We start from the raw sequence: 23,836 nt of genomic DNA, 5'->3' as shown, positions 1-23,836 counted from the left end.
ATGAATGTAATCTGCTCATGTAATCTGCTCCATTACAAGTTATTACACTAGGCCTTGGAATGACTATACTAGGCCGTGGTATTTCAAATATGAGTATATTAGGCCTTGTGCCTACTAGTATATTCATATGTGAAATACCACGGCCTAGTATAGTCATAACAAGGCCTACTCGATTTTGGCCAACTAGTATCTTGTTTCACAAAAAACAAACGGGTGAAACTTGACAAGTTTCAACAGTTTGTTTTTCATGAAAATAGATTCTAGTTGGTAAAACTAGAGTTATTACACTAGGCCTTGGAATGACTATACTAGGCCGTGGTATTTCAAATATGAGTATAGTAGGCCTTGGGGCTAGTAGTATAGTAATATGTGAAATTCCACGGCCTAGTATAGTCATACCAAGGCCTACTGTAATAACTCGATTTTTAACAACTAGCATCTTGTTTCACAAAAAACAAACTGGTGAAACTAGAAAGAAACTTATTTTTAAGACAAGTTTCAACAGTTTGTTTTTCATGAAACCAGATCCAAGTTGGTAAAACTCGAGTTATTACACTAGGCCTTGGTATGACTATACTAGTCCATGTTATTTCACATATGACTATACTAGGCCTTGGGTTGGTTTTTAACATGTATTTACCCATCATTGTGTGTGAGCGGCGCAAACAACATTAATGAAACTTAGTAATGGTGAACCACAAATGTAAATTTATTTTTTATCACAAAAATAAACCTAAAAATTATTTTTTACGGCGTTTGGGGGCAGATGGTTTCAATTTGGGGGTGTGCAGGGAATATGCAACACTTGCAGTTGAAGACGGTGTTTGAGGGGAAGGGGCAACAAAACTTGTGGGGGAAGGTAGTCCAGTTAAGGGAATTAAACTAGGAACACTTGTAGGAGAGGAAATCTGTTCAGGTACATTAGTTGTAATGGCATGTCGCCGTAGGCTTGTGTGCCTGGACCGACTTTGGCCCAATGCCCGCCTTGATTGATTTCGCCTTGAACTAGGGGCAAATATGGAATGTAGGTCCCCCGTCTGCTGGTATGGCTGCTGCTGCTGAGGTGGCGGCTGCTGCTGCAGAGGTGGCGGCTGCTGCTGAGGTGGCGGCTGCTGCTGAGGTGGCTGCTGCTGCTGAGGTGGCGGCTGCTGCTGAGGTGGCTGCTGCTGCTGAGGTGGTTGCTGCTGCTGCTGAGGTGGCTGCTGCTGCTGCTGAGGTGGCTGCTGCTGAGGTGGCTGCTGCTGCTGAGGTGGCTGCTGCTGCTGAGGTGGCTGCTGCTGCTCTTCGTTGTCAGTGCTCGTCCTTGCAGGAGGACTGGTGGCGGCAGTGATGGTCCAGGTTTGCAGAGTGGTGGTGGCAGGGCTACTACATGTTGTTGTAGCGGCAGGGCTGTTCCATGTTTGCCTAGTGGTGGCTGAGCTCCACGCATGCATGGGATTGGCGGTGGTGCTCCAGACAGGAGCAGCGCTTGCCATGGTGGTGTCGGTGAAGTGACCAGCTGCACTCAGACTTGTGGTGGTGTAACGGTGGGTGTCCTGGCTTTGAATAGAGGTGTCCGTGCAGTGGTATGCAGCACAAGTCGGTAGTGAGGTGAAGCGAGTCAATGGTGGCACAGGTGGAAAGGACACCACTGACTGCTGACCGTACCGATTATGCTGCATAGCCTGCAAGAAAGCATTGTTGCAGGCCTGCAGCACATTCAGCTGTTGATCAGGACTAAGGTGTTCCGCCATGCCCTTTTCAATCTTACTAAAAAAATGGTGTGCTGGTCTGTTGAGGTCGGCCTCCAGACGGTCAAGGCGCTGTTCTACAGAATTGAAGCGGTGTTCAAAGTGGTTAAAACCACGTTCCATGAGTGCAAAACCGCTTTCAACTCTGTCGGACAGTGACTTGAGGCTGGAATTAAATGTCTCGCTCAAATGCAAAAACTCGGGCAAGACATTCCTGTCCAAGGCCCTCTGCCGCTGGCGGGTAGTGCCCGCATAACCAGTGGCAGAGACCTGGGACAGGGGAACACCTGATGGCCCAGCTTCCTGGTCACCAGCTGTGTGTGTGGTTGACCTGCAAGGTGCTTCCTGGCTGTCGGATGGCTGGGACGGGTCAGAGGACGTCCGAGGAAGGACCGCTCCAGGGCCAGGTTGCAGGGTGCTGCTCCAGGTGCTGTGGAAGAAAGGAAAATCATTACTACCATGCCTTTACAAGAAGCATCAGCTGTGGATTAGAAAAACACAGATTAATAAAAATAAAAACCCAAAATGTATAATACTTACGATCTCGTGGCAAGGACCGGTCTTAGGAACTGCAACGCGTGATAGTGACGGTATCTAGTTCTGGTCCTTGACGCAGATCCACTGCGAACCTGGCCCTCAGCACGAACATCACTGTTGAAGCGGTCCTTGATTGAACGCCAACGTGTTCGGACTTTGTCCACTGTTGATAAAAAAAAAACAGTGCCGTCAAGGACAACAGTCACTGCGGCACAATGTAGCAATACAATACTCAAAGCAGTCACTGTAGACCCCGATGACACTGTTGGGTTTCCTGCTAGAATACACCTAGCACGAAACCCAACAGTGCCGTCAAGGACAACAGTCACTGCGGCACAATGTAGCAATACAATACTCAAAGCAGTCACTGTAGACCCCGATGACACTGTTGGGTTTCCTGCTAGAATACACCTAGCACGAAACCCAACAGTGCCGTCAAGGACAACAGTCACTGAGGCACAATGTAGCAATACAATACTCAAAGCAGTCACTGTAGACCCCGATGACACTGTTGGGTTTCCTGCTAGAATACGCCTAGCACGAAACCCAACAGTGCCGTCAAGGACAACAGTCACTGAGGCACAATGTAGCAATACAATACTCAAAGCAGTCACTGTAGACCCCGATGACACTGTTGGGTTTCCTGCTAGAATACGCCTAGCACGAAACCCAACAGTGCCGTCAAGGACAACAGTCACTGCGGCACAATACAGAGCAGGGAAATACTCACTAAACGCCTTTTTGGAGGATGCTGTGGCGCTGTCCCAGCCATCCATCAACGCTGCGGCCACCTCATTCCATAGCCGCCGGGTCACCACATTGTCCTTGTACAGCCGGTCACGGCTGTCCCACAACGGCGAACGCTCCTGGACCAGGCTGATGAGCTGCTCATTATCCAGGTAGACGTCTTCATCCCGTTGTGGAACCTAGACAAAACACATTCATTAGAATAATCAAATTTAAATTGAATAAAAAGTTACAAAAAAAGAAACAAAAAAAAGAGTAAAAATAGAAGATAAAAAATAAAGAACATTACAAATCATTTGATACTTACATTCCGTATCACCACCGGGACTTGGCTTCGCTGCTCCTGCTCTTCGCCCTCACTAGTCCCGTCCGCAGATGATGATGACGATGTCTTAAAAAAGTTGAAAAAAACGTAAGATATTTGGAGAAGCAGCAGATATACTTACCAGATGCACGAAAATAATCACCTCACGGTCTGCTTGCGCCAATTCCTGCCGCGATGGGGAATACTCGGATTCTGAAGACATACTGCATGTAAAAATAATAAAAATCATTAGTACATACATAATTTAAAAGGACAGGCATATAATGTAATATACTCACATTCTTCGCTGATATAATGGGTTCTTGGTTGACTGTCTGCTCTTCAATCTGTCAGTGTAGTAGTGGCAGAGTTTTGGCAGGCACCTCCTTTATATAGACTTTTTTTTTTTGACTTTAGAAGATTATAACTAGGATAACAAGTGGACACCACCCAAAAAACGCAGCGCTAAAAAAACGCATACCTGCGCATGCCAGTGCGCACGTATGCGCATCCATAGGCTATAATGGCCATTTTTAGCGCAAAACGTGCGCATACGTGCGCATGCGCTTTTTTCCAGGGCCAAAAAATGCAACATGCTGCGTCTGGAAAATACCAACGCACACCCCAAAAAAACGCAGCGCATGAAAATCGCATACGTGCGCATGCCAGCGCGCAGGTATGCGCACCCATGTTAAATATAGGGGAAAAATCGCATGCGCACGTATGCGTTTTTTTCCAGCGCTAAAAAACGCAAATGTGAAACCAGCCTTAAAGACATAATAAAAAAATAATGAAAAAATAATAAAAATATAATAAACAAAAACAAAAACAAAAATAATATAGTATACATTCAAAATAAACTACAATCTAATACAATGAATCATTTCGCCACATAATACTATACATAATACGGTATATGCTGTAGTAAAAATATTCTTGAACGATGTATGAAATTCTTCAAGAAATCCATATTCAACGCGTCCCACTTAGAAAGGATGATTCAATGGACAGAGAGGTCAGACGAAAAACTTTCCAAACTAAAATCAAATTATAGGGGTCGTGGGGCGTGGCCTGGACATGGTGCTGGGAGGACGTGCCTTCTGAGAGCTCCTCAGTTTCTGAGCCCCTGCAGCTGAAATCTAGCACTAATTTACACATTAACCTTCCCAAATGAAGGGCAAAAGGTGGCCTCAGATCCCAGGCATCACAGGAACCACCGACGGGGACCACAAATGGAGATATTACCCGCTTTCTGGCATCCTCGGGGAGAGCGGGAAAAACTACTACCCGTGCGGCCATGATGGCTCCTGGAGCGACACTAAAAGCAGGACAAACAGGAGGGGTCCGCTCCTCTCCTGTGGACAAAGGAGGGGAGCGCAGCAGTGCAGAGCGACGCCAGTCCTCTGGAAAAGTCACCAGCCGTACCTCAATCGTGACTGGAGAAACCCATTATGGATCGCTCGGGGAGAATGCTCAGCATAAGCAGGGAAAGGTGAGCGGCATGTCCCGACCCTCCCCAGATCTACGAGGGTCCCCAGAGACCTCCTTTCTGACAGGGCTCTCCCCGGGAAAGGCCAGAGAAGTTTGTAAGCAACAGCCCCATGAAGTGAGTGGGGGCTCCCATCCCCCCCTTGCCACATATTCATCACTTAAACATTCAATGTCTGCAGCAGGTCTCAGAGAGCAGGAGGGAGGAGGCAGCCATTTCGCAATTGAAGAAGCAAGCAGTGTAACCCCTTCCTCCCCAGTCCAGCAGGAGGTAACTTTGCCTCCTCAGCCCATTATTGGGGCCCTGGCTCATTTGCAAAACACCACTGAGATGCAGAATTTACAGTCCCCTAACCACGACATATCAGATATGCAGTCTGTGGACCCGATGGTGCTATCCTCAATCACTCCAGAGACACCTCGAGGACTCCCATCCTGTGACATGAGCTATGAGGTTCTATATGCCCGGCTGAATGCTATACCTACTAAATCTGACATGGAGGGTTATATCCAGCGCCTTGAAGCAGTATATAGAGGTGAAATTAGCTCACTTAAAGAGGAAGTGTCACAGCTTAAGGGTACAATCACTACCTTGGAATCTAAAGTGGAGGATCTTGCATCTCAACTACATAACCAACATGAACTCCTAGATCATCACTCCCAGACATTCCAGCTGGTGTTTGATATGATGGAAGACTCCGAAAATAGGAACCGGAGGAATAATATTCGTATCCGTGGACTTCCGGAAACAGTGACTAATAGAAACCTGGTCCCTGCCATCCAAAACATCTTTAATTCGCTTCTAGGCAAACCTGGAGGCGATCATATTGAAATGGACAGAGCACATAGGTCCCTTGGCCCCAAAAATCCTGACTCCAACAAACCAAGAGATGTGATATGCAGAATCCACTTCTATCGACAAAAGGAAGAAATTATGCAAAGGGCCAGGGAGAAAGAGGCTATTGAATTCAATGACTCTAACATTCAGCTTATGGCAGATCTCTCTCGCCTGACCCTGGCCAAACGACGGGCGCTCAGGCCACTCCTGGAGGCTCTTCGCACTAAAGACATCAACTACTCATGGGGATACCCCTTTCAACTACAAGTACGCGGAGAAGCTGGCCCAGTGATATTGAGGACACCGGCGGACTTATCAACCTTTTCTTCTGCTCTGGATTTACCCTTGGTGCAGCTGGGAGAGTGGCCTCGACCATCACCTTTATTGTTGTGGGGAGGACAGGGAGGGGGGAGACCACCATCGGGACCTAATAGGAAGAGGAGACGTGGCCCGAGGCACGATTTTGGAGCCCAAGATGGGGTCCCTTGACTTTATTTAGATCGACTCAAGGGGAATTCTCCCCCCATTGACCCCTCTTCTCCACCTTACCTGAAGATCTCGAACTACGCTCTGTTTGGTGGAATTATACCCTGGGCTGATAAATCGGGAGCAATACAGATGTTCTGTTCCTGCTGGTGACCAGAGAAGAGCTGATAATTATTATTATTATTATGCTATCTTATTACCAATTTTATATTTTCTGGTTATTATATAGTCTCCATATACTAATATGATCTGTAGATCACCTTGCGGCCCCGTTACTTTAGACTGTGGTTTTGTTTCATAGTTCTCTATTTGTTAATAGGAACAGTTACTAACACAGTTTGCCTTTATGCCGGTCTACAGTTAATCGTGTTTATGTTTAAACGTCTTATTGAATTGCTGCGGGGGCTTGGCTGAGTCTCAGTGCTCTGGTCCAGTCAGTCCCCACTTTAGGGAGTGTCTAAGGACACTACGTTACAGAGTATCCTCTGTATAGTTTCCAGTTCCCAGGCATAGTGACCTGGGAGCTGTCTTGACAGGAAAGTTCCTCCTGTCTGAAAATTTCTTGCTGTTCGTCTGTTAATATCTACTACTTCTTTTTTCTTTCCACTTCTTCCCATCTTTCTTCTTCCCTCTTGTGTAAACCTTCCCCCTCCAACCTTTTACCAACCACCGCTGTTACTATTCCCTCGGCTCGGATAGCATATTGATATGGCAACTTTAAATCTGTGTTCACTGAATGTTAGGGGATTTAACACTCCTGAAAAGCGCTCCCAAGTGCTCTACCATATGCATAAGAAACATATCCATATACTCCTGCTGCAGGAAACCCACTTCAGATCAGACCGCATACCGGCCCTTAAGAATAGGTACTACACACAGTGGTTCCATGGTACCAACCCAGAATCTAAATCAAAGGGGGTCAGTATTGCACTTCATAAATCCCTTCAGGCTCAGGTACTGGATTCTAAATTGGACCCCCATGGCAGGTTCTTATTTCTAAAATTGAAAATGGCTGCTGGTGTGTTCACTATTTCTAATTTTTATCTTCCTAATCAGGATCAGGCTCGGACATGTAGAGCATATTTGAATTGCCTCGCAACGTTCGCCGAGTGCTTGGTGATTGCCGGTGGGGACTTCAATCTTGTACTTGACAGGTCCGTGGACTCATCGTCTGGTAGGTCGTCCATACCCCCGTCCCAACTGGAGAGCCTAAAGACCAAATTAGTGGAGTCTAGACTAGTGGACGTTTGGAGACTGACTCATCCCACTACACGCGACTACACCTACTACTCAGCTATACATGACTCCTATAGTAGGATAGACTTCTTCCTGATCAGTCACAAACTATTAACATGTCACCCAGAGACTCAGATTGGACCGATGATTTGGTCAGATCACGCCTCTGTTTTGTTGTCCATACAACTACCGGACCTGGCCCCTACGGAATGGACGTGGTCGTTACACCCTGGCCTCCTTAAAGACCCCACATGCCAGACAGCAATCCGAACGGCCATCACTGACTTCATAGACTTCCACAAATCAGACCACACAACCTTTCCCTATCAGTGGGAGGCTTTAAAGGGAGTAATTAGAGGAGTGTTTATCCAACAGGGAGCGCGGTTAAAGAAAGAAAGAGCATTCGCAATCAACGATCTACTCACACGCATTCAAAAGCTGGAGCTAGATCATAAGCATACCCACAATTCTCAAACCTTGGCTGACCTCTTAAAGGCCAGGAAAGACCTTACCTCCCTGTTGGATACGGCATCAGCACGGCAAAGAGACCGTTTTCGGAGATATTTATATGAATTCTCCAATAAGCCTGGTAAGGCTTTAGCACGATTCCTGCACCCACGTATTCCTGTTACTTACATCCCTACCATAAAATCTAAAACTGGTAAACTATTACATCATCCAGAAGAAATCACGGCTTCCTTCAAAGAATATTACGATTCCTTATACAATCTCAGGGGGCCAATAGCTGATATGTCCCCGACTAACTTCCAGGCCAGGGTGGATGACTATGTTAACAACACCCCGCTCCCTCCTCTTCCAGTGGCAGATACAGCAGCCATGGAGGAACCATTCACAGATCAGGAGATCTCAGATACTATTCAATCTATGGCTAATGGTAGGAGTCCCGGACCCGACGGGTTCCCAGCTTCCTTTTATAAATTATTTACACCTAATATAGTACCCATTATAACTAAACTATTCAATTCTATCTCAGAGACCTGTCCTTTTTCCAGACAGACCTTGGCCGCCACAATTACGGTGATACCTAAACCTGGTAAGGACCATTCGATGTGTTCAAATTATCGTCCCATCTCACTTATTAATGTGGATATGAAGGTCTTTGCTAAGGCGTTGGCTAACAGGTTGAGCCCTCTACTTCCGGGTTCCATCCATGGTGATCAGGCCGGATTCGTGCAGAAACGAGAGGCCAAAGACAACACGGTTAAAACACTACTGCTCGCATCTTATGTACGCAGACACAAGATTCCAGCTTGCCTTTTATCTATTGACGCCGAGAAGGCTTTTGATCGCCTTGGGTGGACCTTTTTACGTTCTTCATTGACACAACTGGGACTGGGGTCTAAAATGTTGGGGAGAATATTCGCTTTGTACCAAAACCCCACGGCTCGTATTAGAGTCAACGGTACTCTTTCATCTTGTTTGAGCATATCTAATGGTACCAGACAGGGGTGTCCATTGTCCCCTCTGCTTTATATAATTGCCATGGAGCACCTGGCAGTTGCACTGCGGAGCGCTCCTGACATTAAGGGCATACAGATTGGCCACAATAATTTTAAACTATCAATATACGCAGATGATTTATTAATATACGTGACAAACCCTACAATTGCGTTTCCAGTGCTCATGCGAGAGTTCCTAAAATTTGGGGAGGTATCTAACTTTAAAGTTAATTACTCCAAAACAGAAGTTTTGAACATAACTCTCCCCGAGGAAGAGGCCCATAGACTCCAATCTTCCTTCCCTTTTAGGTGGGAGGACAGGGCACTTAAATATCTGGGAGTTATGATTCCTAAAAACTCCAATGATCTACTCAATCTTAATTATATCCCACTCCTCCATACTACTCTAGCTGACTTGAAGAAATACAATAGATCCCAACTTTCCTGGTTTGGCCGTATTAATGCAGTCAAAATGGACATTCTTCCCCGTTTTCTTTATCTTTTCCAGACAGTCCCTATTTTTGTTCCTGACCATTTCTTTAACCGTCTCCAATCAGCAATTAACAGTTTTGTTTGGGGCACAAGAAAACCAAGACTTGGGTTCTCCACTCTGATTAGACCTAAGTCGAGGGGTGGCATGGGTCTTCCTAATTTTAAAACATATTACCGGTCTGCTCTTCTTTCCAGACTGGTGGACTGGAGATATGGTGACCTGTATAAACAATGGGTGATCATTGAAAAGCTGATGTCCCCGCATTCATTGTATTGGCTCCCTTGGACCTATGATCCTCGGAACTACACAGTTTCTGAATTCCCACCGCTCACACAAGTGGTAATAAATTTCTGGTACAAATATAGCACCAAAATGAAAATCATTAACAGACCAAGTAGATTAGGCCCCCTCTTTAATAACATAGACTTCCCTCCTGCCACGACACGGACTTCATTTCTTTGTTGGGACTCTGACGACCGGGTTAGTCTGGGCCAGGCTGCAGACAAGATTGCAGGATTCCCTGTGGTGGGGGATATGAGGACGGCCTGCCCGGGGAGATCGATACCCTGGCTTGAATTTATTCAGCTCAAGAGCTATTTTTCAAAGATAGATCTTGGCCTGCCGACACCATTTGAGACCCTTATGCAGCTAACGGAGGGCCCTGCTCATGTGAGCTCACTCCTCTATGGCCTGATCTCTGATTTGGAATCTACAGACACGCCCCGCTTCATCACTGCATGGGAGAAAGATCTGCAGATTAACTTTTCCGATGCGGATCGCCATAAAATCTTCACCCTGACTCATAAGTTGTCTATCTCTTGTGAGTCACAGGAGAAGAACTACAAGATCTTGACTAGATGGTATAGATGCCCTGACATGCTTCACAGGATTTATCCGGGGGTCCCTGATTTATGCTGGAGATGCGGAGAGGACGGGGGCTCCATGCTACATGTCTGGTGGTCCTGTCGTCTGCTGAAGCCATTTTGGTTGGCGATCTTCCAGATTTTCTATATCATTTCTGGAATCAGGTATGAACCATCTCCTCAGATTGCTCTCCTTTCTCTAATCCCTGGCCCATTAAAAACAATTAAAAGGGGCCTCTGGAGATTTTGCCTAATAGCAGCAAGAATGATCATACCCAGGCATTGGAGATCCATGAGGGTCCCTTCTGTGATGGAATGGGTGGTGGAGATGGACAGATTGGAGCGTATGGAATCACTGATGTCCCAAGATAGGGGCTCCACATCTAGACAGGGACACACTTGGTTTCCTTGGCATTCATTCAAAGAGAGTCCGGAATTTGCCAACTGGATACATATTTAGCTCCCGAGTAATTTAGATGATTTGAGTTAAATAAGTTAAATTATTATTTTTTACTGATGGGCTATAATCCCCCCCTTCTTCCTTCCCTTACCCTATATCCCCATACCTATTTTTTCCTTACTCTTACTACTATGTCTTCTCCCTCGTGTCTTTCTCTTCTTTTCTCTACTTCCATACTTAAATAATGTTTAATTACTCAGATAATGGTAGTTTATGGTCTATTGTATTGTACCCTTTCTTTGTTATTAAAAAACTTTAATAAATATTTTCTGAAAAAAAAAAAAAATTATAGGGGTCGTGTTATGATTGAGTCACCGTAGGAGGCAAAAACAGAAATGCTAGCTAAGTCCAGAAAACCAGAGAGGTTGGCAGCTATCGGATTGCAGACCCCTGATCCTATCCACAACAACTAACAGTAGCCGTGGGGGGTTCCTACGATGCCCTAGACCCCTCGATCACAGCTGGAGAATTAAATAGGCCTAAAGAAAGAAAGGGGAAATCTAAACTGCCCCAGAGCAGACCCCAAAGCAATAGGCAGCCCCCAACATATAATGACGGTGAAGCAAGATGAAAACACTAACACAGAGAGAAAGATAGACTGAGCAAAGATGGGGCCCAAGCTAACTAGATAGGAAAGGACAGGAAGGCTGCTGTCTGCAATCCGTGAAAAACCCTATGAAAATAAGAGCCAACAGACTGACAGTGAAAAAGACCCTGAAGACGCTAGGCTTCAAAAAAGCTATGTCAGTACTCAGGAATATTCTGAAGACAGAGCTACAGGCAAAAGGAGATTCAGCTCACCCCAGCAGGGAATGGCAGAATCCAGAAAAGCAAGGAAAACAAAAACAAAACACAAATGCTAACAGGCAAAGCAGAAAACTTAGCTTTAGAGGAGCAGGAATCAGACTGGTGTCCGAGAAGTCCACAGAGAAATCACCCGCAGGGCAGAAGGGCGTCGGCAGCCTTATATCCAGTCCGTGACTCCACTCAGCCAGTCATCCTCATTAGGCTCAGGTGCCTGATAATCAGGCTCATTACCTTCCTTTACCAAAATAGGGAGTTCACCAGACCTCAGTGACGAAGGGGAAAATGAACTCACAACAGTACCTCCCCCTTGAGGAGGGGTCACCGAACCCTCAACCATACCACCAGGGCGATCAGGGTGAGCCCGATGAAAGGCACGCACCAATCTTTTGGCTTGAATATCAGAGGCAGAGACCCAGGAATTATCCTCCTGACCATAACCCTTCCACTTAATCAAATACTGGAGTCTCCGTCTAGCCAAACGGGAATCCAGTATTTTCTCTACCTCATATTCCATGTTACCTTCAACCAATACAGGGTCTGGAGGTGCCACCCCAGGAACAACTGGTTCAACAAACCTCTTCAACAAGGATTTATGGAACACATTATGGATTTTAAATGTGACAGGAAGAGTCAAACGAAAAGAGACCGGATTAATAATCTCCAAAATCTTGTAAGGTCCAATAAATCTAGGCTTAAACTTAGGAGAAGCCACCTTCATAGCAATATTTTTTGATGATAACCACACCATATCACCAATCTTAAACTGGGGACCAATGGTCCTATGTCGATTGGAAAACCGCTGGGCCTTTTCCTGGGAGAGAGATAACTTATCCACCACTTGGTCCCAGATCTGGTTCATTCTCTCCACCACAGTGTCAACACCTGGGCAGGCAGAAGGCTCCACCTGCCCTGAAGAAAATCGAGGATGAAACCCAAAGTTACAAAAAAAAGGTGACATCAAAGTGGCAGAACTAGCTCTATTATTTAAAGCAAATTCGGCCAAGGGCAAAAATGAAACCCAATCATCCTGATCAGCGGAAATAAAACATCTCAAATACGACTCCAAGGTCTGGTTTGTTCTCTCTGTCTGCCCATTGGTCTGAGGGTGAAAAGCAGAGGAGAAGGACAACTGAATTCCCACCTTGGAACAGAAAGTCCTCCAAAATCTAGACACAAACTGAACTCCTCTGTCAGATACAATGTTCTCCGGAATCCCGTGTAAGCGAACCACCTGTTGCAAAAACAGGGGCACCAACTCAGAGGAAGATGGCAACTTAGGGAGTGGTACAAGATGAACCATCTTAGAGAACCTATCACAAATCACCCAAATAACAGTCATTCTTTGAGAGACCGGCATATCAGAGATGAAATCCATTGAAATATGGGTCCATGCCCTCCTGGGGACCGGCAAAGGCATCAACAACCCACTAGAGCGAGAACAAGATTTAGACCGGGAGCAAGTCCCACAGGACTGCACAAAATTCCTGACATCATGAGACAAGGTGGGCCACCAAAAAGAGCGACTCACCAGATCTCTAGTACCAAAAATACCTGGATGACCAGCCAATGCAGAGCAATGAACTTCAGACATCTCTCTCTTCTTCCACTGGTCAGGAACATACAACTTTCCCTCCGACAACGCTCAGGTTTGTCCTCCTGGAACTCTTGCAGAGCAAGTCTCAAATCGGGCGAGATGGCAGAAAGAACTACCCCTTCGCCTAAGATGGTAGCAGGCTTGGTCACCACAGGAGAATCAGCAAAGAAACTCCTAGAGAGGGCGTCTGCCTTAACATTCTTAGTTCCAGGAAGAAAAGAGACCACAAAATCAAAACGTGTAAAAAACAAGGCCCACCTAGCCTGTCTAGGGTTCAAGCGTTTAGCCGACTCTAGGTAAATCAAATTCTTGTGGTCAGTGAGGACCACAACTTGATGTTTAGCTCCCTCCAACCAATGTCTCCACTCCTCAAATGCCCATTTCATGGCCAACAGTTCCCGATTCCCCACATCATAGTTACGTTCAGATGGAGAGAACTTTCGGGAAAAGAAAGCACAGGGATTCATTTTAGATGTTACAGGATCCTTTTGGGACAAAACAGCTCCTGCACCAATCTCAGAAGCATCCACCTCTACCTGGAACGGGAGTGAGACATCAGGTTGCCGCAAAACCGGGGAGGAGGTAAATCTTCGCTTCAGCTCCTGAAAGGAAGCAACAGCCTCCGGAGACCAATTCAACACATCAGCACCCTTCTTAGTCAGATCAGTCAATGGCTTGGCAATACTAGAAAATTTTGCTATAAATTTCCGATAAAAATTAGCAAAACCCAAAAACTTCTGGAGGGCCTTCAAAGAAGTGGGCTGAACCCAATGATAAATGGCCTGTACCTTGGCCGGGTCCATTTCAGTAGTTGACGGAGACAAAATAAATCCCAAAAATGAAATCCTCTGTACTCCAAAAAGGCATTTCGATCCTTTGAGATACAGGGAATTCTCCTTCAAGATCCGGAACACAGTCCGAATATGTTCCACATGAGAATCCCAATCCTTGGAGAAGATCAAAATATCATCTAGATAGATAATCAAAAATTTATCGACAAAGTCTCGGAAAATATCGTTCATGAAGCACTGGAAGACAGAAGGGGCATTAGTGAGCCCAAAAGGCATCACCAGGTACTCAAAATGTCCCTCCGGAGTATTAAACGCCGTCTTCCATTCATCCCCCTGCTTAATGCGGATAAGATTATACGCCCCCCTGAGGCCAAGCTTGGTAAACCAGCAAGCACCTCTAACTCTAGAGAATAGATCTGAAATCAGGGGTAACGGATACTGATATTTAATAGTAATTTTATTGAGGGCACGATAATCAATACAAGGCCTTAAAGAACCATCCTTTTTGGCCACAAAAAAAAACCCGGCACCTAAGGGTGAAGAGGATGGTCTAATATGACCCTTCTCCAACGCCTCCTTAATATAGGACCGCATAGCTTCGTGCTCGGGTACAGATAAATTGAAGAGCCGACCCTTGGGAAATTTACACCCCAGGCTTAGTTCGATTGCACAGTCATAACTCCTATGAGGAGGCAAGGACGCAGACTCATTCTCACTAAATACATCATAAAAGTCCGCCAAATAGTCAGGAACATCATGCGACTGAGGAGAGGTGGAAAAAAACGGAGCCTCACTAAAGGCACACCGACAACCCCAACTCACCACAGACACAGATTTCCAATCCAAAACTGGATTATGAATTTGCAACCAGGGAAACCCCAGAACAACGGCATCATGCAGACCATGCAACACCGGAAAATGTGGACAGGGAGCAGATCAGAGTAATTGCCAGAAGAAACTTAGGTTGAACACCACCAACAGAAAACGTGTGTGCAAAGCGTTTCTCTCGTTTAGGACAAACAGAAATAATATGCGAGGCATCTCCACAGAAAAAACACAGCTTATTACGCCTTCTGAACTCCTGACGTTGCGCCTTAGACAAAACTCTATCACATTGCATAGGTTCAGACGTCTGTTCAACCGGTGGCAACACCTCTCGTGCAATCCTGCGTTCACGTAAACGCCGATCAACCTGAATGGCTAATGACATAGAATCGTCCAGACCAGAGGGAACAGGAAATCCCATCATAGTATCTTTTACGGCTTCTGACAAACCCTTCCGAAAGAGAGCAGCCAAGGCATTATCATTCCAGGTAGTAAGGACCGCCCACTTTCGGAACTTTTGACAGTACAACTCTGCAGAATCTCGACCCTGGTTCAATGCCAACAGGGTCTTTTCAGCCTGATCAATAGCTTTAGGTTCGTCATACAACAACCCCAAAGCTTGAAAGAATGCGTTCACATTAGTCAGAATAGGATCATCTGGTTTCAAAGAAAATGCCCAATCCTGGGGATCGCCACGCAGCAAAGAGATGACAATTTTAACCTGCTGCGCGGAGCTCCCTGACGAGTTAGGCTTCAAGGCAAAAAATAATTTACAATTATTTTTGAAACTCAAAAATTTAGATCGATCCCCAAAAATACATCAGGTGTAGGGATCTTTGGTTCAACAGCATGCGAACGAGCAAGGTAGGCGGAAATTCCCCGCACTTCCGCAGCGAGCTGCTCCACACGATCAGACAATTGCTTTATCTCCATTGAGAGAAAAAAAAAAATTCCCCCTACGGCCTCAGAGATATAGAGGAAAGAATATACACACTTTTTTTTTTTTAAACACAATTCTTTCCTGCTATTGAGTACCCTAGGATCTGCGGTATGTCGGGTGATTCTGTTGTGAATGAGTCACCGTAGGAGGCAAAAACAGAAATGCTATCTAAGTCCAGAAAACCAGAGAAGTTGGCAGCTATCGGATTGCAGACCCCTGAACCTATCAACACAACTAGCAGTAGCCGTGGGGGGTTCCTACGATGCCCTAGACCCCTCGATCACAGCCGGAGAAATAAATAGGCCTAAAGAAAGAAAGGGGAAATCTAAACTGCCCCAGAGCAGACCCGAAAGCAATAGACAGCCCCCAACATATAATGACGGTGAAGCAAGATGAAAACACTAACACAGGCAGAAAGATAGACTGAGCAAAGACGGGGCCCAAGCTAACTAGATAGAAAAGGGACAGGAAGGCTGCTGTCTGCAATCCGTGAAAAACCCTATGAAAATAAGAGCCAACAGACTGACAGTGAAAAAGGCCCTGAAGACGCTAGGCTTCAAAAAAGCTATGTCAGCACTCAGGAATATTCTGAAGACAGAGCTACAGGCAAAAGGAGATTCAGCTCACCCCAGCAGGGAATGGCAGAATCAAGAAAAGCAAGGAAAACAAAAACAAAACACTAATGCTAACAGGCAAAGCAGAAAACTTAGCTTTAGAGGAGCAGGAATCAGACTGGTGTCCTAGAAGTCCACAGAGAAATCACCCGCAGGGCAGAAGGGCGTCGGCAGCCTTATATCCAGTCCGTGACTCCACTCAGCCAGTCATCCTCATCAGGCTCAGGTGCCTGATAATCAGGCTCATTACCTTCCTTCACCAGAATAGGGAGTTTACCAGACCTCAGTGACGAAGGGGAAAATGAACTCACAACAACGTACTCTGAGATAGCATATCAGAGATGGAGTGTGATAAAATGTAAGGGCTTTAAAATAATATATACATAAATAAAAACAAAACCAAAAATTTTTTTTTTACATCTAAGCGCTGATGACGCGGGGGAGGGCTCCCAGAAGAAGAAGACATGTCTGCCGCTGGATGGCTGTAGCTGTCTGGCTGGCCTGGCTCTGTGGCTGGCTGCACTCCGGCTTCTGGCTGATCTGCGGCTGCTGGCTGCTCTGAGACTGGCCACGCTCTCTCACTGGCCTCGCTCTGTCGCTGCCCCCTCCTCGACTGGCTGCTCTGTAGCTGGCGGCTCTGTGGCTGGCTGGCTGCATGGTAATGGATGAGGGCCTCACTGGCATTGTTTATATCTGTTTCCTGGGGGCTGGCCAATTGGATCTGAGCATGCTCAGACTTAAAAACTGGATCCGGTGGTCGGATCCGTCTTTTTCCGGATCCAGCGCATTCCGGTGCCCATAGACTACCATTGTAGCAAAAAGCCGTAAACGCCGCATCTGGCGCTGTCCGGTTTAAAGCCGCAGACAAATACTTTACTAGAGACATTTTTCCAGATGCCGGAATCAAAAATTTAGCCGGATCTGGTGAAAACCGGAAGAAACGGAAGGCCATGAGGCGCGATCCGGCGTTAATACAATTCAATGAGAGAAAACCGGTTCCGGCGGCAGATTTCGCCGGATCCGGTTTTTCTAAAAATAGCCGGACCCTGCCTGTTGGAAAAAACCTGATGTGTGAAAGTAGCCTAAGAACACCATCCCAACTGTGAAACATGGGGGTGGCAGTATCATGTTGTGGGGTTGCTTTGCTGCAGGAGGGAATGGTGCACTTCACAAAATAGATGACATCATGAGAAAAGAAGATTATGTGACAATACAGAAGCAACATCTCAAGACATCGGCCAGAAAGTTAATGTTTGGGCGGAAATGGGTCTTCCAAATGGACAATGACCAGAAGCATACTGCCAAAATGGTTATAAAATGGCTTAATGATAACAAAGTCAATGTTTTGGAGTGGCCATCACAAAGCCCTGATCTCTATTGAAAATTTATGGACAAAGCTGAAAAGGCCGATGCGAGCAAGGCGACCGACAACCCTGGATCAGTTACACTAGTTTTATCAGGTGGAATGGGCCCAAATTCCGACCAACTATTGTGAGAAGCTTGTGGAAGGATATCTCAAACGTTTGACCCAAGTAATGCAGTTTAACCCCTTAATGACAGAGCCAGTTTGCAGCTTAATGACCAGGCCAATTTTTATAATTCTGACCACTGTCACTTTATGAGGTTATAACTCTGGAATGCTTTAATGGATTTTGCTGATTCTGAGAATGTTTTTTCGTGACATATTGTACTTCATGTTAGTGGTAAAATTTCTTCGATCTGTCTTGTGTATATTTATGAAAAAAATGGAAATATGGTGAAAATTTTGCAATTTTAAGAATTTAAATTTTTATGCCCTTAAATCAGAGAGATGTGTCACACAAATTTCTTAATACATAGCATTTCCCACATGTCTACTTTACATCAGAACAATTTTGGAAGCTAAATTTGTTTTGTTAGGAAGTTATAAGGGTTAAACGTTGACCAGCGATTTCTCATTTTTACAACAAAATTTACAAAACCATTTCTTTTAGGGACCACATCATATTTAACCCCTTAATCCCATGTGACGTACTATCCCGTCCATGTGCACTGGGACTTAATACCCAGGGACGGGATAGTACGTCACAGCGATCAGCGGCGCCCACGTGGTGAGCGCCACTGATCGCGGCCGGGTGTCAGCTAATTATCACAGCTGACACCCGGCACAATGTGTCAGGGGCGGTCACGGAAAGGGGAAATCTAAACTGCCCCAGAGCAGACCCGAAAGCAATAGGCAGCCCCCAACATATAATGACGGTGAAGCAAGATGAAAACACTAACACAGGCAGAAAGATAGACTGAGCAAAGACGGGGCCCAAGCTAACTAGATAGAAAAGGGACAGGAAGGCTGCTGTCTGCAATCCGTGAAAAACCCTATGAAAATAAGAGCCAACAGACTGACAGTGAAAAAGGCCCTGAAGACGCTAGGCTTCAAAAAAGCTATGTCAGTACTCAGGAATATTCTGAAGACAGAGCTACAGGCAAAAGGAGATTCAGCTCACCCCAGCAGGGAATGGCAGAATCAAGAAAAGCAAGGAAAACAAAAACAAAACACTAATGCTAACAGGCAAAGCAGAAAACTTAGCTTTAGAGGAGCAGGAATCAGACTGGTGTCCTAGAAGTCCACAGAGAAATCACCCGCAGGGCAGAAGGGCGTCGGCAGCCTTATATCCAGTCCGTGACTCCACTCAGCCAGTCATCCTCATCAGGCTCAGGTGCCTGATAATCAGGCTCATTACCTTCCTTCACCAGAATAGGGAGTTTACCAGACCTCAGTGACGAAGGGGAAAATGAACTCACAACAACGTACTCTGAGATAGCATATCAGAGATGGAGTGTGATAAAATGTATGGGCTTTAAAATAATATATACATAAATAAAAACAAAACCAAAAATTTTTTTTTTACATCTAAGCGCTGATGACGCGGGGGAGGGCTCCCAGAAGAAGAAGACATGTCTGCCGCTGGATGGCTGTAGCTGTCTGGCTGGCCTGGCTCTGTGGCTGGCTGCACTCCGGCTTCTGGCTGATCTGCGGCTGCTGGCTGCTCTGAGACTGGCCACGTTCTCTCACTGGCCTCACTCTGTCGCTGCCCCCTCCGCGACTGGCTGCTCTGTAGCTGGCGGCTCTGTGGCTGGCTGGCTGCATGGTAATGGATGAGGGCCTCACTGGCATTGTTTATATCTGTTTCCTGGGGGCTGGCCAATTGGATCTGAGCATGCTCAGACTTAAAAACTGGATCCGGTGGTCGGATCCGTCTTTTTCCGGATCCAGCGCATTCCGGTGCCCATAGACTACCATTGTAGCAAAAAGCCATAAACGCCGCATCTGGCGCTGTCCGGTTTAAAGCCGCAGACAAATACTTTACTAGAGACATTTTTCCAGATGCCGGAATCAAAAATTTAGCCGGATCTGGCGAAAACCGGAAGAAACGGAAGGCCATGAGGCGCGATCCGGCGTTAATACAATTCAATGAGAGAAAACCGGTTCCGGCGGCAGATTTCGCCGGATCCGGTTTTTCTAAAAATAGCCGGACCCTGCCTGTTGGAAAAAACCTGATGTGTGAAAGTAGCCTAAGAACACCATCCCAACTGTGAAACATGGGGGTGGCAGTATCATGTTGTGGGGTTGCTTTGCTGCAGGAGGGAATGGTGCACTTCACAAAATAGATGACATCATGAGAAAAGAAGATTATGTGACAATACAGAAGCAACATCTCAAGACATCGGCCAGAAAGTTAATGTTTGGGCGGAAATGGGTCTTCCAAATGGACAATGACCAGAAGCATACTGCCAAAATGGTTATAAAATGGCTTAATGATAACAAAGTCAATGTTTTGGAGTGGCCATCACAAAGCCCTGATCTCTATTGAAAATTTATGGACAAAGCTGAAAAGGCCGATGCGAGCAAGGCGACCGACAACCCTGGATCAGTTACACTAGTTTTATCAGGTGGAATGGGCCCAAATTCCGACCAACTATTGTGAGAAGCTTGTGGAAGGATATCTCAAACGTTTGACCCAAGTAATGCAGTTTAACCCCTTAATGACAGAGCCAGTTTGCAGCTTAATGACCAGGCCAATTTTTATAATTCTGACCACTGTCACTTTATGAGGTTATAACTCTGGAATGCTTTAATGGATTTCGCTGATTCTGAGAATGTTTTTTCGTGACATATTGTACTTCATGTTAGTGGTAAAATTTCTTCGATCTGTCTTGTGTATATTTATGAAAAAAATGGAAATATGGCGAAAATTTTGCAATTTTAAGAATTTAAATTTTTATGCCCTTAAATCAGAGAGATGTGTCACACAAATTTCTTAATACATAGCATTTCCCACATGTCTACTTTACATCAGAACAATTTTGGAAGCAAAATTTGTTTTGTTAGGAAGTTATAAGGGTTAAACGTTGACCAGCGATTTCTCATTTTTACAACAAAATTTACAAAACCATTTCTTTTAGGGACCACATCATATTTAACCCCTTAATCCCATGTGACGTACTATCCCGTCCATGTGCACTGGGACTTAATACTCAGGGACGGGATAGTACGTCACAGCGATCAGCGGCGCCCAGGTGGTGAGCGCCGCTGATCGCGGCCGGGTGTCAGCTAATTATCACAGCTGACACCCGGCACAATGTGTCAGGGGCGGTCACGGACCGCCCCCGACATGTTAACCCCTTGCACACCGCGATCAAACACGATCGCGGTGTACCGGGGGTTAAAGGGAAGCATCGGCAGGGAGGGGGCTCCCTCCGTGCTTCCCTGAGCCCCCCACCGCAGCGCAATGTGCAGCGCTGCTCCGAGGGGATCTTTCCCTACAGGTCCCCAGATCCAAGTTGGCGACGGGGACCTTCGGGGGCCTGTAGGGAGCAGACTTCCTCAGTGCCTGCAAAGCGCAGGCACGAGGAAGCCTTCTGCAGTGCCTGTGACAGATCGCTGATTTGTCACAGTGATCTGTGATGTGACAGATCAGCAATCTGTCACAGGACAGTGATGACCCCCCTGGGACAACCTAATAAAGTTAAAAAAAAAAAAAAAAAAAAGTGTAAAAATTATTTTTTAAAAATCGCTAAATAAATTAGAAAAAAAAATATTCCCCAATAAATTCATTTTTTGGAAATAATAGAATAAAAAAACAATAGAAGTACACATATTTGGTATCGCCGCGTCCATAACGACCTGCCCTATAAAACTGTCTCATTAGTTAACCCCCTTAGCGAACCACTTAAAAAATAAAAAGCGAACCAAAAAATATTATTATCATACCACTGAACAAAAAGTGCAATAACGCGCGATCAAAAAGACGCATATAATATTTATATTATATTGCATGGTACCGCTGAAAACGTCATCTTCTCCTGCAAAAAAATTTGCCGCCATACAGCGTCATCAGCGAAAAAATAAAAAAGTTATAGCTCGCAGAATAAAGCGATGCAAAAATAATTATTTTTTATATAAAATAGTTTTCATTGCATAAAAGCGCCAAAACATAAAAAAAGACATAAATGAGGTATCGCTGTAACCGTACTGACCCAGAGAATAAAACCGCCTTATCAATTTTACTGCACGCGGAACGGTGTAAACGCACCCCCCAAAAGAAATTCATGAAACGCTGGTTTTTGTTCATTCTGCGTCCCAAAAATCGGAATAAAAAGCGATCAAAAAATGTCACGTGCCCGAAAATGGTACCAATAAAAACATCAACTCGTCCTGCAAAAAATAAGACCTCACATTGTGAAGTACAGTATTCAGATGTACAGGACATCTTGTTCTCCGGGATCCATTTTTGTGCTTGCGACGCCATTTTGCTGTTTACGAGTTAAATTTTGTAACTTAACTAGATGAAAGTTCACGGCTGTTATGAAGCCAGACTGTTCCAGCTTGTACAAGATATGAGATGAGAGCCTAAAAGAATGTGCTATTGTTCGATATTCTACGTCACGCAGCTAGGGACATATTCTGATTTTCTTGCAATACTATTGGCTTACATGTATTACGATTCTATTGGTAGCTGTATACTTTGCATAATTAAGCAGAATGCTATGTAATGTGAGATTCAGTAAAGGGGCTCAGTGATCTGCCTGGATCCTCCCGTACAGAGACCCCCGTCTCCGTGTGGTCATTCTCAGTTGCTAGCAACGCCCTGTGAATTAATTTGGAAATCACTGGATCAACCGTGAAGGGTTAATTTAGCCCTACCTCAACAGTTTGGCGCCCAAACGTGGGGCCCCCGAGTAGGGACGCCTCTGCCCCCCCGGAGGACAACAAGACAAAGGACCCTCGGAGCGGACACAGGTGCTGGAAAATTGGGACTGATCACCCCCCCACGACAACCACGGTAAGTTGGCAGTTATACTGTTCAGACTGACCGTTGGTGTGGTTTTCCTGTGCTTGTTGCTGCAAAGAGGATCTGAGGTTTGTCCCCGTGGTGGGGTGATTCATGGGTGGAATCATATAGAGGTGCAGTCCCGTTGGGGGACCAGTGCTCGAACCGTACCTCATAAGGGACGGACACCCCGGATTGACCAGTGATTGTGACTCTCTTTATAGTCAAAATATCCTGAATTCCTGATCATTGTTAGTAATCAGGCGTGGTCATGTGATCGAAGATGGGTAGGATACGTAACTCAGGTATATATACATATATATATATATATATATATATATATATATATATATATAAAACCAGAGGTGTCCGGAGGGATAGTCTGAGACGCCCTCCTCCTTTCACTGAGTACCGCGAATTTTGGGCAATCCCAGAGGGGGATTATTGACCCTGTGGAATAGACTGAGACGGCCGCTCCAGTATTGTGCACAACTAAAGGATATTTAGCTCTAAATGAGAGAATCCGTTGTAGGAAAAGAAGAATTTTGTGGCTTGGCACAAGAATTGTGTGACAAAGGTGTTAGGAAGAACAGAGGAAGTGAATTCTGATTGTTTCTATTACTGCTATGTTGAAGAAGGAAAAATTGTCTATTATGGCAAGGACCAGCGTCGGACTGGAGCACCTTGGGCCCACCAGAGAAAATCATTCTTGGGGCCCACTATGTAGCTACATAGAAATAAATACAAGACAACCAATTGTGCAGTATAACATGATAATATCCGGGTATAATATAAGGTAGTACATGTCTTAACTATGTAGCAGGAGTTGGGGTAGCCTCCCTCATAGAATATAAAGCAGCCCCCTCATATAGTATAATGCAGCCTCCTCATAGAATATAATGCTGCCCCCCTCATAGGGTATAATGCTGCCCCCCTCATAGGGTATAATACTGCCCCCCTCATAGGGTATAACACTGCCCCCCTCATAGGGTATAACGCTGCCCCCTCATAGGGTAAAATGCTGCCCTCTCATAGGGTATAATGCTGCCCCCCCTCATAGGGTATAATGCTGCCCCCCCATAGGGTATAATGCACCCCCTCATAGGGTATAATGCACCCCCTCATAGGGTATAATGCACCCCTTCATAGGGTATAACGCTGCCCCATCATAGGGTATAATGCTTCCCCCCTCATAGGGTATAATGCTGCCCTTTCATAGGGTATAATGCACCCCCTCATAAGGTATAATGCACCCCCTCATAGGGTATAACGCTGCCCCCTCATAGGGTATAATGCTTCCCCCCTCATAGGG

The 23,836-nt window shown here is 45.6% G+C and overlaps 1 protein-coding gene across 1 annotated transcript; it reads right to left on the bottom strand.

Moving 5' to 3' along the window:
* Positions 1–740: 740 nt before the first annotated feature.
* LOC141053698 (uncharacterized) lies at positions 741–3,342 on the bottom strand. The gene is made up of 2 exons (XM_073550735.1): positions 2,998–3,342; positions 741–2,430 (listed from the first exon to the last, which is right to left on the bottom strand). Exon 2 carries the CDS (start codon positions 1,851–1,853, stop codon positions 741–743), a length of 1,113 nt encoding a protein of 370 aa, XP_073406836.1. The 5' UTR covers positions 1,854–2,430; positions 2,998–3,342.
* Positions 3,343–23,836: the final 20,494 nt, after the last annotated feature.

This window comes from Dendrobates tinctorius, unplaced genomic scaffold (assembly GCF_039654945.1).
Source record: "Dendrobates tinctorius isolate UK_male_01 unplaced genomic scaffold, ASM3965494v1 ptg000167l, whole genome shotgun sequence".
NCBI lineage: Eukaryota > Metazoa > Chordata > Amphibia > Anura > Dendrobatidae > Dendrobates > Dendrobates tinctorius.
Note: the sequence above shows the minus strand (reverse complement) of the source record. Positions and strands in the feature narration are given on the sequence as shown.